Source organism: Mobula birostris, chromosome 3 (assembly GCF_030028105.1).
Source record: "Mobula birostris isolate sMobBir1 chromosome 3, sMobBir1.hap1, whole genome shotgun sequence".
NCBI lineage: Eukaryota > Metazoa > Chordata > Chondrichthyes > Myliobatiformes > Myliobatidae > Mobula > Mobula birostris.
The window spans coordinates 221,709,413-221,727,350 of NC_092372.1; the positions used below are offsets into that span (position 1 = coordinate 221,709,413).

A 17,938-nucleotide genomic window follows, 5' to 3' on the forward strand; every position below is an offset into this window, starting at 1 on the left:
TACAATGGACTATTGTTAAGACTATACTACCTCCAATAAAATAATTTCAAGCAAATGCATCTCCAGACCTGGACTCAACACCGGGTCCTTGGCTTCCTGACCACCAGACCGCAAAGATATTTCTTTATTTGGAGACAGTGCGGAGCAGGTTCTTCCAGCCCAACGAGCTGCACTACCCAGCAACCCACCCATTTAACACCAGCCTAATCACAGGACAATTTACAATGACCCAATAACCTACTAACTGGTACATCTTTGGAACATGGGAGAACGTACAAACTCTGTACAGATGGCATCAGAACTGAACTCTGATGCTCCAAGCTGTAATAGTGTCAGATTTTGGAGTTCAGTTCCAACGCCATGGCACCAACACCTCTGCCAGGATTATTTTCAACACTGGTGCCGTCCTCAACCCCGTACTCTACTCCATATACTTCATACACTTCTATATTCTATATCCTAATCCACATTCTGTTATTGTTTTACCTTGTAATATCTCAATGTACTGTTGCATTGAAATGATCTATGGATTTTTCACTGTATCTCAGTACAAGTTCCAATAATAAGCAGATTTAATTTAAAACCCACGAAAGCTGGTATGGTAACTTTAGAAATACACTCAGTAGCCACTTTATTAGGTACTCCTGTACACCTGCTGATAAATGCAAATACCTAATCAGTCAACACACATCAAAGTTGCTGGTGAACACAGCAGAGGCAGCATCTCTGGGGAGAGGTATAGTCGACGTTTCAGGCCGAGACCGTTCGAAGTCCTGACGAAAGGTCTCAGCCTGAAACGTCGACTGTACCTCTTCCTAGAGATGCCGCCTGGCCTGCTGCGTTCACCAGCAGCTTTTATGTGTGTCGCTTGAAATTCCAGCATCTGCAGATTTCCTCGTGTTTGCGTATCTAATCAGTCAACCATGTGGAAACAACTCAATGCACAAGACCAACAGACATGGTCAAGAGGTTCAGTTTTGTTCAGCCCAAACATCAGAATGGAGAAGAAATGTGATCTAAGTGACTTTGACGATGGAATAACTATTGGAGCCAGACGGCTGGTTTGAGTATCTCAGAAACTGATATCCTGGAATGTTCACACACAACACCTAGAGTTTACAGAGAAAAACAACAAACATCTAGTGAGTGGCAGTTCTGTGGGTAAAAACACCTTGTTAATGAGAGAGGTGAAGAGAATGGCTAGACTGGTTGAAGCTGACAGGAAGGTGACAATAACTCAATTAACCACATGTCACAACAGTGCTGTGCAGAAGACCATCTCTAAATGAAGAGCATTTCCAATGTTAAACACAAAATACTCTGCAGATGCTGGGGTCAAAGCAACGCTCACAACACGCTGGAGGAACTCAACAGGTCAGGCAGCATCCGTGGAAAAGATTGGTCAACATTTCAGGCCAGAACCCTTCGCCATTTCGAACATTAAGTGGATGCAGAAGCTGCAGCAGACCACAAACATACACTCTGTGGTCACTTCAATAGGTACAGAAGATACCTAATAAAGTGGCCACTGTGTGTGTACTTCTAAACAATATCTTTCTGGCTGCCATTTGCCAATACCTTTGAATGGCAGAACAGACAACAAAGGGGAAGGCCACTGCTGCATTGTCAGGTTGCTTTGAAAGAGCTATTGATTTAGTCTCATTCTTCTCGCTCGTATTCTTTGTTATAGACACTTAAAAGATATGATGAAATTTACTTCAATACTGTTCACGACTTTGGGAGACAATATATACTTCTGAAGAATAGTCAGTGACAAATCTCTTTTTATATAGAAATCATCTCGTTTCCCACAAGCATGGCATGAACAATTATTTATTGTCAAGCGACTGCTATGTTACCAATCCAGCCCTCAAGGCCTGAGAGACAGCAGTAAGGAGAGTGCCTGGGTGATCAGAGGATACCAGTCCGAGTTTCCTCACTGATCCACCTGTTCTGCGTCCAGATTTAGCAGAAAGTAGAAGTATGGGTGGAAATTAGGCTGTGCATTCACCCAAGGTACCGTCAAATGATCCATGGAAATTGCTATTTGTTTCTGGAGCAGCTGTGTCACCTCCACCCAAGAAAAATGCTAATAACATCTCAACAGAGTTTGCAAGTGGCTTCAGATGAGTTTTACTCTTTTCACCTCAGTGTCAGGAGCCACACTCACTCAGCAGCTCAGGCAGCATGCATGGAGAGGAACTGAGTTGATATTTTGGGCCGAGACCTTTCATCAAGATTGGAAAGGAAGGGGGAAGAATAAGGTGAGGGGGAGGGGAAGGAGAAGATCCAGCGACCAGCAGAGATCAGAGGGGGAGCAGTGAGAGAGGGTCTCACTAAAATCCCAAAGAGCAGATTTAAACTCCTTCACTAGTCCAGATGCAGTGTCTCGACCCAAAACACCGATTGTCCATCTCCCTCCATAGATGCGGCCCACTCGATTCCACTGGTGCTTTGTATGTAGCAGCTGAACCAAGCTGCATATATACTGCTCAATACACCGTCTGTGCGTGCATTCAGTTCCTCACGAATAATCCAAAACCAGCAGTGCTTCAGCCCAGAGTGAGCAGGCCAAGCTGGGAGGCAAACAAGTTGTGATTACTCTGCAGAGTCTGTCACAGACCCAGTGCAAAAACTGGGCCATTTTCAGATTTGCAAAAATTACTGAATGATTCTCACTGAATGAATATTACACAGTATCCATGAGAAAATCAAATTAAACTTGACATGGGAGTGGAAATGGAGGTTATTTAGGGTACAGTTTAGTAGTCGATGTGTTGTCTACATGACTGAGTCACAAAGAAACAAATTGTTGAGTATATTCAATGGGTCAGAGATCCATCCACTCAGCGATTGTTTCATAAGGAACATAATCAAACAGCACAGGAATTAGTCAAGTGCCTCATCTCCTGTGCTCTTTCAATTTATGCAGTTCTTGTTACATAATTGGTATGTGAAGTGGCACATGCTTCCAATGAATCCAGTTAAGTTCATTTAGACTTGTAAACAAGATCGAAATCCACAGCATTATTTTACTATAATGCCAGAGCAGAGTTTCTCACTGCCTGGCTCCAGGAAGAAATAAATATCTAAAGAGATATTTTTCTGTGTAGATAATACATTAGATCTATTGTTCCAAACAACCTAAAGCAATGGGACATACCAAACACATTAGCCACTCTCAGTGTAACGTACACTAGACTTGACCTATGCTTGGGCAGCAGCTTAAATGCTTGGTAACCACTTAAGAGAAAATAAATACCAAAATTAGTACAAGCTTCCTGTTATGCAAACATTTGCAGGTATATATATCAAATTCAGAAAGTATAAGCTGATTATAGAGATGCTATTGTTTCTGTCAAAGATGGGTCATGTTTGAAGGGCTCTTTAACAAGAGATCACATCTAAACATAGGGAATTAAGTAGCTGGCGCACAAACACAAGGCAGACTTGCTCACAACCATGCCTCAGTTACATCGAGCAGCCTTGTTTCCTTGTCAGAAAGTGGCAGCACCAAGGTCTGTCCCAAAGGATGGTGTGGAATTTGGGATGGGAGCTCAGAGATGTCTGTTGGCCCCGAGAGGAATATGGCAGAGGCTGGACTTACTCGAGCATAGGAAAGGAAGTAATTAGAACAAGGCTGGTGTCACTTAACGAATTTCACACTGCCAGGGATATCCCACTGTGTCCAGGCTCATGAACATTTGTTTTTTTTTCAAAGATAGCCCATTTGCACAGGAAGAGTCCAAATATAAATAATACAAAGACAATAACCTGTTTTGGCTAAATTGGTCCGTGCAGATTCCTGAGGACTGGAAAACAGCAAATGTCACTCCACTTCTTAAGAAAGGAGAAAGACAGAAGAAAGGAGATTGTAGGCCAGTTAGCCTGACCTCAGTGATTCGGAAGATATTGGTGTTGATTGTTAAGTATCAGGTTTCAGGGTACTTGGAGGCACATGATAATGGAGGCCAAAGTCAGCAATGTTTCCTTCAGGGAAAATCTTGCCTGACCAATTTGTTGGAATTCTTTTGAGGAAATAACAAGCAGGATAGACAAAGGACAGTCAGTGGATGTTGTTTATTTGGATTTTCAGAAGGTCTTTGACAAAGTGCCGCACATAAGTCTGCTAAACAAGATCAGAGCCTATGATATTACAGACAAGATATGAGTATGGTTAAACAAAATTGGCTGACTGCTGGGAGAAAAAGAGTGGGGATAAAGGGGACTTTTCTGGTTGGCTGTCAGTGACTAAGTGCTGTTCCAAGGATAGGTGCTGAGACACTTCTTTTCATGCTTTCACATGGAATTGATGGTTTTATGGCAAGCTTGCAGGTGCTACAGAGACAGATGGAATGGCAGATAGTGCTGAGGAAACAGGGAGTCTGCAGAAGGACTTAAGCAGATTGGGAGAATGGGCAAAGAAGTGGCAGATGGAATAAAGGGTATGGAAGTGTATATAGTCATGCACTTTGGTAGAAGGAATGGAGGCATAGATTATTTTCTAAATTGGAAGAAAATTGGTGCAAAAGACTTCTTTGAGGAGCTTTTGATGGCTGTAGGCCTGTACTCGCTGGAGTTTAAAAGAATGAAGGGCATCTCATTGAAACCTAACGAATATTGAAAAAACCTAGATAGAGTGGACATGGAGAGGATGTTTCTTATAGTGAACAAGTCTAAGACCAGAAGGCACAGTATCAGAATAGAGGGATGTCCAATTAGAACAGAGATGAGGAGGAATTTCTTTAGCCAGAGGGTGGTGAATCTGTGGAATTCATTGCCGCAGACAGTTGTGGAGGCCAAGTCAATAAGTATATTTAAATCTGAGGTTGATAGGTTCTTGATTAGTCAGGGTATCAAAGGTTGTGGGGAGAAGGCAGAAGAATGGGATTGACAGGGGTAATAAATCAGCTATAATAAAATAGTAGAGCAGACTCAATGGGCCGACTAAATGTGCTCCTTTGTCTTATGGTCTTATGGTAATGAATGCCAGCCAAGACAAGTTATAAAGAGGCACCACTTTTTGAGAAGTGCCTAGGATCTTTTACATCCACTTGTATATCATGAATGGCAAGTTCTTAACCAAGGCAAAATAAATCCCACAATATATAGTGTCCAGCAGTACACTCTGTTTGCTTAAAATGGGGAAAGACACTTCCTTGAAGCAGCGACGCTAAGGATATAGAGCAAAAAAATTGACTAGTAAATGGGAACAATTTGCAAAACTAACTATACCTTACTCTCGGAAGTACTCTAGCTTTCGTGAAAACAATAATGTTAGGGTCTTCTGGCTACATCGTCAGCAAAGTCCATAGTTAATTACGGGATTTGTTGTTACCCTTTCTCTGCTGCCTACAAGACCACAAGTGAGAAATTGGTCTTTGTTGGAGGAAATGGTCTAATTTAAGTGATCAACTTCTCACAGCTAAACTGTGTTCACATTCAGGTACACTGCATTAGTAGAAGTAGCTTTTCAAATACCTGTGGTGGATCCGTAAGCCCAACAACTGTTTAGGAACCTGGATGGGTCTAATGCAGGTGGCACTGAGCAGGCTCTGCTCAGTATGGTGTTACCACCAGTCCATACTGGTGCGTCGGGAGCTGACACTCACACTTGACATGACACCTGGACAAGCGTTTCTTCTCTCTCTATTTCCGCAGCATCACTGTGGTATTCCAGATCTGTGTCACCAAGATCTTTCTCCATCTCAACCACCATCCACACTTCCATCAGCTTCCCCAACTTTCACTGCCACCTTGTCCGTTCAGTCTCAAGAAGTACCTGTGAACCATGGTAGAAGAGAAGGTGTACATCATCTCCCAACCCTCACACCAGTCAGAGCAGTGAAGGCATGACAAGAAAGACTCGCCTAGTTTAATAGGGTTGGACATCTGGTCTGTATAGACTGCTTTTCTTTACCGTTTACATTACTATCTATGAACCCCACCCAAACAGATGGAAATCATAGGTGCTGCTCATGATCTAAACAGTCAATGAATGAGCTAAGCATTACTATAGTCAGCCACAAAAGCACTATTATGGTAGCTGATCAGGTAAAGGGTTTTTGCTGACTCAGTTTAAGGAACTGTGACTCTATCGTCTCCCATCAAATCAGAGACACCTGGGGAGACATAATGCCAACAGGACAATTTGGCTTCAGACCAAATTCCTACTTCACTAATTTCAAAAATGTTAATTGACTCATGCAACACTTCAACGTTGCATTTGTTAAGTCCAAGATGACACTGGAGAGAAAGTTGGATTAAGGTATCAGTGCAGTGTTCACCTTCATACCTTGAGGCATTGCCAGAGGAGGTTCACTCTTCCCAATGACCCCACTCAATCTACTGATCATTCTTAACACACCCACATTTCACTGCAAATCTTAAGTTGATGGCAAACAGGAAGGCCTCCTATCCCAGGACATCATTTAAATGACTTAAGATGCATAACCATGAGGTGCATCATATTCTGGCATCTTATCCGTGGGACAGGCTGGTGCCTAGTTCGCAACCTTCCCTGGTGTACGCCTTAGGGTTACAATCACCTCCCACCCCCAACCCTGGTCCACAATCAGAGGAAATGAGGGAAATTAATGGATGGAGGTGTTATTATGTGCCACCCGACGACAGAGAAAGTTGAAGGCCTCTCCTGATATCATCTGTGGCATTATAGAAGCAAAGGCGTTGCTGCTGCATGGTTCCTACACCTTTCAATTGCGAGGCACAGGTTCCTAAATTCACTCTGGAGGTCGTGGTCCACCATGTCACAGGATGGGTTCTGTTCCATTCCAATCTACAAACGCTCCTTTCCACCTAAACAAATATAATGCACAGAAGACAACGTTTTAACCAAAAATCTCCTCCCTCATAGGTGAATACAATCATGTTCAGGTTTCTTAGATTAGATTAGAATAGCTTTATTTGTCACATGTACATTAAAACATACAATGAAAGCCACTGAAATTCAGATTCTGATTAGTGAGGATTGTGCCGAGGGCAACCCGCAACAGTCACCATGCATCTAGTACCAACATACCAATTTCATGTTTGCTATCATGTTTGCTGTTGTGTGCTGGGGCAGTAGGCTGAGGGTGGCAGACACCAACAGAATCAACAAACACATTCATTAGGCCAGTGATGTTGTGGGGATGGAACTGGACTCTCTCACGGTGGTGTCTGAAAAGAGGATGCTGTCTAAGTTGCATGCCATCTTGGTCAATGTCTCCCATCCACTACATAATGTACTGGTTGGGCACAGGAGTACATTCAGCCAGAGACTCATTCCACCGAGATGCAGCACAGAGCGTCATAGGAAGTCATTCCTGCCTGTGGCCATCAAACTTTACAACTCCTCCCTTGGAGGGTCAGGCACCCTGAGCCAATAGGCTGGTCCTGGACTTATTTCATAACTTACTGGCATAATTTACATGTTACTATTCAACTATTTATGGTTCTATTACTATTTATTATTTATGGTGCAACTGTAACGAAAACCAATTTCCCCCGGGATCAATAAAGTATGACCATGACTATGCATGCCCACAACTTACTAATCCTAACCCGACGATATTGGACAGTGAAAGGAAATCGGTGCACCTGGAGGAAACCCACAAGGTCACGGGGAAAACTTACAAACAGTGACGGGAGTAGGAGACTGATCTTACAGTTGGCACTGCAGAGATATGCTAACCACTATGCTATTGCACCTCCCCTTGCTCTATGCCAGACAACACAGTAGTAAATAAGTCATACACTTGTGTTAAATCCACTCCATATGTGGTCAGAAGAAACATTATGCTTGTCTCAAACTCTCTTAAAACATTTCAACATTACTATTGTTCTGTAACATTAAATTAGCAGCAACAGCTTGTGTAACTACTTAAGCAAACTGACCCATTCAGCATAATGAATTACTGTGTACAGGATTAAATATAATCAATGATTTAATACCCAGCACCAAGATACGCTTATTAAAAAATGGTCCTTTCTGTTTTAAATGACATACCTATTATACTGAGACTACATCTCCAATGAGCTAAGAGTACTCCTCTCTTCTCACCCGGAAAATAGCAATACCCATGTCAGTCTGCTGTTTACTAGCTCAGTTCTCAACATCAAGATACCCTCAGTGATAATCAACAAGCTCCAAAACCTGGGCCTCTGTACCTCCATCTGCAACTGGATGGATCCTTGACTTCCTCATCAGGCCACCACAGTCCATGCAGATCAGAAATAGCATCTCCTTCTCACCGACAATCAACAGCGGCTCACCTAAGCTGCATAGCCCAGCTCAGACATCATCTATAAATTTGCTGATTATACAACTTCTGTTGGCAGAATTTTAGATGGTCACAAGGAGGTGTACAGGAGTGAGATAGATCAGCTCATGTGGTGTTACGACAACAACTTGCATTAAGGAACTGAACGTGGACTTGAGGAAGGGGAAGTGGAGGAAACATTCACAAGAACTCATCGAGGGATTAGGAGTCGAAAGGTCGAGCAGTTTCCTGTGTGTCAACATCTCTGAAGATCTAAACTGGGCCCAGCATTTTGATGCAATTATAAACAATGCATGAAGACGGTTGCTATATTCATGAGGAAATTTGGTAAGTCACCAAAGACTCCTGCAAATTTTGACAAATGTACTGTAGACAGCATTCTAACTGGTTACACCATATGGAGAGGCTACTGCACAGGATCAGAAAAAGCTGCAGAAAGTTGCAAACTCAGCCAGCTCAATCATGGACACCGGCCTCCCCAGCATTGAAGACATCTTCAAAAGGCAATGCCTCAAGAAGGCAGCATCCATCATTAAGGATTCCTAACACCCAGGACATGTCCTCTTCTCATTGCTACCATCAGGAGAAGGTACAGAAGCCTGAAGGCACATTCAACATTTCAGGAACAGCTTCTTCCCCTCTGCCATCAGATTTCTGAATGGACAATGAACCCTTGTACACTACCTCACTTTTTTTTTTACTCTGTTTTTGCAATACTTATTTAATTATGATTCTGATTTCTACCATCGGGCGGGGGGGGGGGGCGTAATGATATAGAGAAGCCTAAAGACCCATATTCACTGATTCTGGAACAGCTTCTTCACTTTGCGATTAGACCATAAGATATAGGAGCAGAAGTGGGCTATTCGGCCCATCAAGTATGCCCCACCATTCAATCATGGGCTGATCCAATTTTTCCAGTCATCCCCACTCCCCTGCTTTCACCCCAAACTCTTTGATGCCTTGGCTAATCAAGAACCGTTGATGGCGGGAGGAGAAGATGGCGGTCCAACGCAGCGCGCGTGGCCTCTCCGGTGAAATGATATCGTATTTCTGATTTGATGGAGACAGACGTGAGAAGCACGGAGGAACATCTGGAGAAACTTCTGAAATGCCCGGTTCACTGCCGCTGCTACTGTGCGATCGAGAATCTCTGGAGGGAAGCCCCAAAATCCTCAGCTTTTGCCTGTCGCTGGCAGCCGGGGCTGGGGTTGAAGCGTTCAGCAGAGATGGTACTTGGTGTCGGAGGGCTGGTCGGAGGCTCAAAGTTTTCGGACGACTCAGAGTCGGACTGTGGTCGGGTTCTTCCAGGATACAGCATCGGCAAGTTTGCGGCGCTGGGAGCTCATGGCAGGGAGCGTTTTCTCCCTTCAACCGTCTGCGTGAGATGATGGGACTTTCAAGAGACTTTGAACTTTTTTTTACCATGCCCATGGCCTGTTCTTCATCAAGTTACGGTATTGCTTGCACTGTTGTAACTATATGTTATAATTATGTGGTTTTTGTCAGTTTTTCAGTCTTGGTCTGTCTTGTGTTTCTGTGATATCACACCGGAGGAACATTGTATCATTTCTTAACGCATGCATTACGAAATGACGATAAAAGAGGACTGCGTGTCCTCATAATCTAATCTAACCTATTTATCTCCACCTTAAATACACGCAAAAACTTAACTTGCACAGCCACTCGTGGCAACAAATTCCACAGGTTTATCACCCTCTGACTAAAGTAATTTCTCCGTTCTAAATAGACGTCCTTCAATCCTGATGTCATGCCCTCTTGTCCTAGAATCCCCTACCATGGGAAATAAATCAAGTTTATTGTCATTTTGACCATAAACTGCTGGTACGGTACACAGTAAAAACAAAACAACGTTCCTCCAGGACCATGGTGCTACATGAAACAAATAACTGCCATATCTAATCTGTTCAGGCCTTTTAACATTCGGAGTGTTTCCATGAGAACCCCCCCCCCCCCCCCAAATCTCCAGAACTCCAGGGAATACAGCCCAAGAGTTGCCCGACGTTCCTCATACGATAACCTCTTCATTCCTGGAATCATTCTTGTGAGTCTTCTCTGAACCCTCTCCAATGTCGGTATATCCTTTCTAAAATACGGAACCCAAAACTGCAGACAATACTCCAAATGTGGTCTCGTGAGTGCCTTCTAGAGCCTCAACACCACATCCCTGCTCTTATTTTCTGTGCCTCTAGAAATGAATGCCAATATTGCATTTGCCTTCTTCATAACCCCCTGGAGGTTAACCTTTAGGGTTGCACAAGGGCTCCCAAGTCCCTTTGCATCTCTGCATTTTAAATTCTTTCTCCATCTAAATAACAGTCTGCCCATTTATTTCTTCCACCAAAGTGCATGACCATACACTTTCCCACATTGTATTTCATTTGCCACTTCTTTGCCCATTCCCCTAAACTATCTAAGTCTCTCTGCAGGCTACAGGAATTCTGCAGATGCTGGAAATTCAAGCAACACACATCAAAGTTGCTGGTGAACGCAGCAGGCCAGGCAGCATCTCTATGAAGAGGAACAGTCGACGTTTCAGGCCAAGACCCTTCGTCAGGACTAACTGAAGGAAGAGTGAGTAAGAGATTTGAAAGTTGGAGGGGGAGGGGGATATCCAAAATGATAGGAGAAGACAGGAGGGGGAGGGATGGAGCCAAGAGCTGGACAGGTGATTGGCAAAAAGGATACAAGAGGATCATGGGACAGGAGGTCCAGGAAGAAAGACAAGGTGGGGGGGAACCCAAAAGATGGGCAAGGGGTATATTCAGAGGGACAGAGGGAGAAAAAGGAGAGTGAGAGAAAGAATGTGTGTATAAAAATAAATAACAGATGGGGTACGAGGGGGAGGTGGGGCATTAGCGGAAGTTAGAGAAGTCGATGTTCATGCCATCAGGTTGGAGGCTACCCAGACGGAATATAAGGTGTTGTTCCTCCAACCTGAGTGTGGCCTCATCTTTACAGTAGAGGAGGCCGTGGATAGACATGTCAGAATGGGAATGGGATGTGGAGTTAAAATGTGTGGCCACTGAGAGATCCTGCTTTCTCTGGCGGACAGAGCGTTGGTGTTCAGCAAAGCGGTCTCCCAGTCTGCGTCGGGTCTCGCCAATATATAGAAGGCCACATCGGGAGCACCGGACGCAGTATATCACCCCAGCCGACTCACAGGTGAAGTGTCGCCTCACCTGGAAGGACTGTTTGGGGCCCTGAATGGTGGTAAGGGAGGAAGTGTAAGGGCATGTGTAGCACTTGTTCCGCTTACACGGATAAGTGCCAGGAGGGAGATCAGTGGGGAGGGATGGGGGGGACAAATGGACAAGTGAGTCGCGTAGGGAGCGATCCCTGCGGAAATCGGGGGGGGGGGAGGGAAAGATGTGCTTAGTGGTGGGATCCCGTTGGAGGTGGCAGAAGTTACGGAGAATATGTTGGACCCGGAGGCTGGTGGGGTGGTAGGTGAGGACCAGGGGAACCCTATTCCGAGTGGGGTGGCGGGAGGATGGAGTGAGAGCAGATGTACGTGAAATGGGGGAGATGCGTTTAAGAGCAGAGTTGATAGTGGAGGAAGGGAAGCCCCTTTCTTTAAAAAAGGAGGACATCTCCCTCGTCCTAGAATGAAAAGCCTCATCCTGAGAGCAGATGCGGCGGAGACGGAGGAATTGCGAGAAGGGGATGGCGTTTTTGCAAGAGACAGGGTGAAAAGAGGAATAGTCCAGATAACTGTGAGAGTCAGTAGGCTTATAGTAGACATCAGTGGATAAGCTGTTTCCAGAGACAGAGACAGAAAGATCTAGAAAGGGAAGGGAGGTGTCGGAAATGGACCAGGTAAACTTGAGGGCAGGATGAAAGTTGGAGGCAAAGTTAATAAAGTCAACGAGCTCTGCATGCATGCAGGAAGCAGTGCCAATGCAGTCGTCGATGTAGCGAAGGAAAAGTGGGGGACAGATACCAGGATAGGCACGGAACATAAGATTGTTCCACAAACCCAACAAAAAGGCAGGCATAGCTAGGACCCATACGGGTGCCCATAGCTACACCTTTAGTTTGGAGGAAGTGGGATGAGCCAAAGAAGAAATTATTAAGAGTAAGGACTAATTCCGCTAGATGGAGCAGAGTGGTGGCAGAGGGGAACTGATTAGGTCTACTGACTCTCACAGCTATCTGGACTATTCCTCTTCTCACCCTGTCTCTTGCAAAAACGCCATCCCCTTCTCGCAATTCCTCCGTCTCCGCTGCATCTGCTCTCAGGATGAGGCTTTTCATTCTAGGACGAGGGAGATGTCCTCCTTTTTTAAAGAAAGGGGCTTCCCTTCCTCCACTATCAACTCTGCTCTTAAAAGCATCTCTCCCATTTCACGTACGTCTGCTCTCACTCCATCCTCCCGCCACCCCACTAGGAATAGGGTTCCTCTGGTCCTCACCTACCACCCCACCAGCCTCCGGGTCCAACATATTATTCTCCGTAACTTCCGCCACCTCCAACGGGATCCCACCACTAAGCGCATCTTTCTCTCCCCCCCCCTGCTTTCCACAGGGATTGCTCCCTACGCGACTCCCTTGTCCATTCCTCCCCCCCATCCCTCCCCACTGATCTCCCTCCTGGCACTTATCCGTGTAAGCGGAACAAGTGCTACACATGCCCTTACACTTCCTCCCTTACCACCATTCAGGGCCCCAAACAGTCCTTCCAGGTGAGGCGACACTTCACCTGTGAGTTGGCTGGGGTGATATACTGCGTCCGGTGCTCCCGATGTGGCCTTTTATACATCGGCAAGACCCGACGCAGACTGGGAGACTGCTTTGCTGAACACCTACGCTCTGTCTGCCAGAGAAAGCAGGATCTCCCAGTGGCCACACATTTTAATTCCACATCCCATTCCCATTCTGACATGTCTATCCACGGCCTCCTCTACTGTAAAGATGAAGCCACACTCAGGTTGGAGGAACAACACCTTATATTCCGTCTGGGTAGCCTCCAACCTGATGGCATGAACATCGACTTCTCTAACTTCCGCTAATGCCCCACCTCCCCCTCGTACCCCATCTGTTATTTATTTTTATATACACATTCTTTCTCTCACTCTCCCTTTTCTCCCTCTGTCCCTCTGAATATACCCCTTGCCCATCCTCTGGGTCCTCCCACCTTGTCTTTGTTCCCAGACCTCCTGTCCCATGATCCTCTCATATCCCTTTTGCCAATCACCTGTCCAGCTCTTGGCTCCATCCCTCCCCCTCCTGTCTTCTCCTATCATTTTGGATCCCTCCCTCCCCCTCCCACTTTCAAATCCCTTACTCACTCTTCCTTCAGTTAGTCCTGACGAAGGGCCTCGGCTTGAAACGTCGATTGCACCTCTTCCTACAGATGCTGCTTGGCCTGCTGTGTTCACCAGCAACTTTGATGTGTGTTGCTTTCTGCAGGCTCTCTGTTTCTTCACCATTACTTGCTCCTCCACCTATCTTTGTATCATCCGCAAATTTAGCCACAAATCCATTAATACCGAAGGTTCAAATCATCGACAAATATCGTAAAAAGCAGCGGTCCCAACACCGACCCCTGTGGAGCTCCACTGGTAACCAGCAGCCAGCCAGAATAGGATCCTTTTATTCCCACTCGCTGTTTTCTGCCAACCAGCCAATGCTCCACCCATGCTAGTAACTTCCCTGTAATTCCATGGGCTCTTATCTTGTTAAGCAGCCTCATGTGGGTCACCTTGTCAAGGGCCTTCTGAAAATCCAAGTACACCACATCCACTGCATCTCCTTTGTCTACCTGCTTGTAATTTTCTCAAAGAATTGCAGTAGGTTTGTCAGGCAGGAGTTTTCTTTCAGGAAACCATGCTGGCTTTGGCCTATCTTGTCATGTGCCTCCAGGTACTCCATAATCTCATCCCTAACAACCGATTCCAACAACTTCCCAACCACTGATATCAGGCTAACAGGTCTAGAGTTTCCTTTCTGCTGCCTCCCATCCTTCTTAAATAGCGGAGTAACATTTCCAATTTTCCAGTCATCCAGTACAATGCCAGAATCTCTCATTCTTGAAAGATCAGTGTTAATGCCTCCGCAATCTCTCCAGCTACTTTCTTCAGAACTCAGGGGCTGAATTCCATCAGCTCCAGGAGATTTATCCACCCTCAGACCATTAAGCTTCCTGAGCACCTTCTCAGTTGTAATTTTCACAGCGCAAACTTCACTTTCCTGACGTTCTTGAATGTCCGGTATACTGTAGATGTCTTCCACTGTGAAGACTGATGCAAAATAGGCATTCAGTTCCTCTGCCATCTCTGCATCTGTCATTACAATATCTCCAATGTCATTTTCTATTGGTCCTATATCTACCCTTGACTCACTTTTACCCTTTATATACTTAAAAAGCTTTTAGTACCTTCTTTGACATTAGTCATCAGCTTCCTTTCATAATTCATCTTTTCCTTCCTAATGACCTTCTTAGTTTCCTTCTGCAAGTTTTTTAAAAGCTTCCCAACCCTCTATCTTCCCACTAGTTCTGGCTTCCTTGTATGCCCTCTCTTTTGCATTTACTTTGGCTCTGACTTCACTTGTTAGCCACGGTAGTGTCCTTCTTCCCTTTGAAAATTTCTTCTTATTTGGAATATATCTGTCTGGCACTTCCTTCATCTTTTGCAGCAATTCCAGGCATTGCTGCTCTGCTGTTCTTCCTGGTAGTGTTCCTTTCCAGTCAACTTTAGCCAATTCTCCTCCCATACCATTATAATTTCCTTTATTCCACTGAAATACCGACACATTGGATTTTACTTTTTTCCTTCTCAAACTTCAATGTGAACTTGATCATATTATGATCACTGTTCCCTAAGATTAGATTTCTGAATGATCTATGAGCCCAGGAACACTGCTTCACTATTCTATTCTTCCACTATTTGTAACTTAATAATATTTATGTCTTGCACTGTATTGCTGCCACAAAACAATAAACTTCATGACATATGTCAGTGATAATAAACCTGATTCTTCATTCTCCTAATGTCTTTTTATAGCACCTACTCTGTTAATTTCCCTTTATATCTTACACCAATGAATTCTTTTGCCTGTTGTGTGAATGGAATTTTACCTAATCAACCGCACTGGGCTTAGCGTGCAGTTCTGCTCTCCTTATCTGAGGAAGGATGTTCTTGCCCGGGGAAAACACAAAATGACCTCAGTGAAACTTATAAAATCCCATGAAACTGGACAAGATTGGATACAAGAAAAAAATGTCCAGATAATGGGATTCCAGATTCATGGATCACAGCCTAAAGACATGAGAGATGGGCCATTTAAAACGGAGATAATATGATACCTGTTCACCAAACAGTGGTGAAATTAAGGTCAAGCCAGTTTTTTTCATTTGTTGCATTAAACCATTAACTATATTCAAGGAAAGATACTGTTGTTATGGCTGAAGAGATCAAGGTACATGGGCAGAACACAGGAACTGGGTAATGAATGCGGATAAAGAACACGGTCAAGTGGCACAGTAGCGTAGTGGTCAGCACAACACTTTAACAGTAGCAGCAACCCGGGTTCAATCCCTGCCACGGTCTGTAAGGAGTTTGTACCTTCTCACCTTGACCATGTGGGGTTCCTCTGGGTGCTCCAGTTTCCTCCCACAGTCCAAAGACTCACCGGTTGTTAAGTTAATTGGACATTGAATACTGTCCCATGATTAGGCTAGTAGTGTTAAATGGGGATTTGCTGGGTGGTGTGACTTGAAGGGCCAGAAGGGCCTATCTGTGCTGAATCTCAATCAATAAATAAATAATATATAAATAATATTGAAAGGAAGAGCAATCCCAAAAATCCAAAATTACTTACTGTTTCTAGTTCCTAGATAACACAGTGGTTTAGCAATTAAATATATTTAAGACACATTCAGATCAATTTTTCCATAGCAGGAGAATTAAGAGCAATGGGGAAAGTTAGGTAAGTGGACCTGAGTCCATGACCATGATCTTATTCAATGGCAGAGCAGGCCAGACATGCTGCTATTTCTTATGTTCTAAGAGTCCCTGCAATGGTCTTTCCAAGGGTTGGAGCGTCCAAAGCTAAAGTATTCACCCCCCTTGGAAGTTTTCATGTTTTATTGTCTTACAACATTGAATCATTGTGGATTTAATTTGGCTTTTTTGACACTGATCAACAGAAAAAGACTCTTTCACATCAAAGTGAAAACAGATCTCTACAAAGTGATCTACATTATTACAAATAAAAAAATACAAAATAATTGATTGCATAAGTATTCACCTCCTTTAATGTGACACACCAAATCATCACTGGTGCAGCCAATTGGCTTTATAAGTCACATAATCAGTTAAATGAAGATTGCCGTGTGCAGTCAAGGTATTTCAATTGATTATAGTAAAAATACACCTGTATTTTTGCAGGTGTCCAACTGCTGGTGAGTCAGTACCCTGGCAAAAACTACACCACGAAAACAAAAGAACACTCCAAGCAACTCCGTGAGAAGGTTATTGGAAAGCACAAGTCAGGAGATGGATACAAGAACATTTCCAAGTCACTGAGTACCCCCTGGTGTGCAGTTCTCAATCATCAAGGAATGGAAGGAATATGGCACAGGTGTAAATCTGCCCAGAGCAGGCTGTCCTCAAAGACTGAGTGACTGTGCAAGAAGGGAACTAGCAAGGGAGGCCACCAAGAGACCTATGACAACTCTGGAGAGTTACAAGCTTCTTGTCTGAGATGGGAGGGACTGTGCATACAATAACTGTTGCTGGGTGCTTCACCAGTCACAGCTTTATGGGAGAGTGATAAAGAGAAAGCCACTATTGAAAAAAACTCACTTAAAATCTCAGCTAGAGATTGCCAGAAGGCACGTGGGAGGCTCTAAAATCAGCTGGAAGAAGATTCTATCGTCTGATGAAACCAAATTTGAGCTTCTTGGTTATAAGATTAAATGCTATGTTTAGTGTGGAGTTTGTCTTACATATCATGCCTACTGTGAAGCCTGGTGGTAGATACATCATGCTGTGGGGATGTTTCACTGCAGCAGGCCCTGGAAAACTACCCTGGAAGGTAAGACCATAAGACAAAGGAGCAGAAGTCAACCATTCGGCCCATCGCGTCTACTCTGCCATTTTATCATGAGCTGATCCATTCTCCCATTTAGTCCCACTCCCCCGCCTCCTCACCATAACCCTTGATGCCCTGGCTACTCAGATACCTATCAATCAATGCCTTAAATACACTCAATGATTTGGCCTCCACTGCTGCCCGTGGCAACAAATTCCATAGATTCACCACCCTCTGGCTAAAAAAATTTCTTCGCATCTCTTTTCTGAATGGGCGCCCTTCAATCTTTAAGTCATGCCCTCTCGTACTAGACTCCCCCACCATGGGAAACAATTTTGCTACATCCACTCTGTCCATGCCTTTCAACATTCGAAATGTTTCTATGAGGTCCACCCTCATTTTTCTAAACTCCCAGGAATACAGTCCAAGAATGGACAAATGTTCCTCATATGTTTACCCTCTCATTCCCTGAATTATTCTAGTGAATCTTCTCTGAACCCTCTCCAACATCAGCACATCCTTGCTTAAATAAGGAGACCAAAACTGCCCACAGTACTCCAAGTGAGGTCTCACCAGCGCCTTATAGAGTCTCAACA

At 44.3% G+C, this 17,938-nt stretch overlaps 1 protein-coding gene across 1 annotated transcript in view; it reads right to left on the reverse strand.

The window, feature by feature from the left end:
• Window positions 1-868: 868 nt before the first annotated feature.
• mindy4 (MINDY lysine 48 deubiquitinase 4) overlaps window positions 869-17,938 on the reverse strand; it is a 280,604-nt gene continuing 263,534 nt past the window's right edge. The window contains exon 18 of the mRNA XM_072254193.1: window positions 869-6,816. Coding sequence (XP_072110294.1) covers window positions 6,768-6,816 — 49 coding nt within the window. The 3' untranslated portion in view covers window positions 869-6,767. The remainder of the gene's footprint in view (window positions 6,817-17,938) is intronic.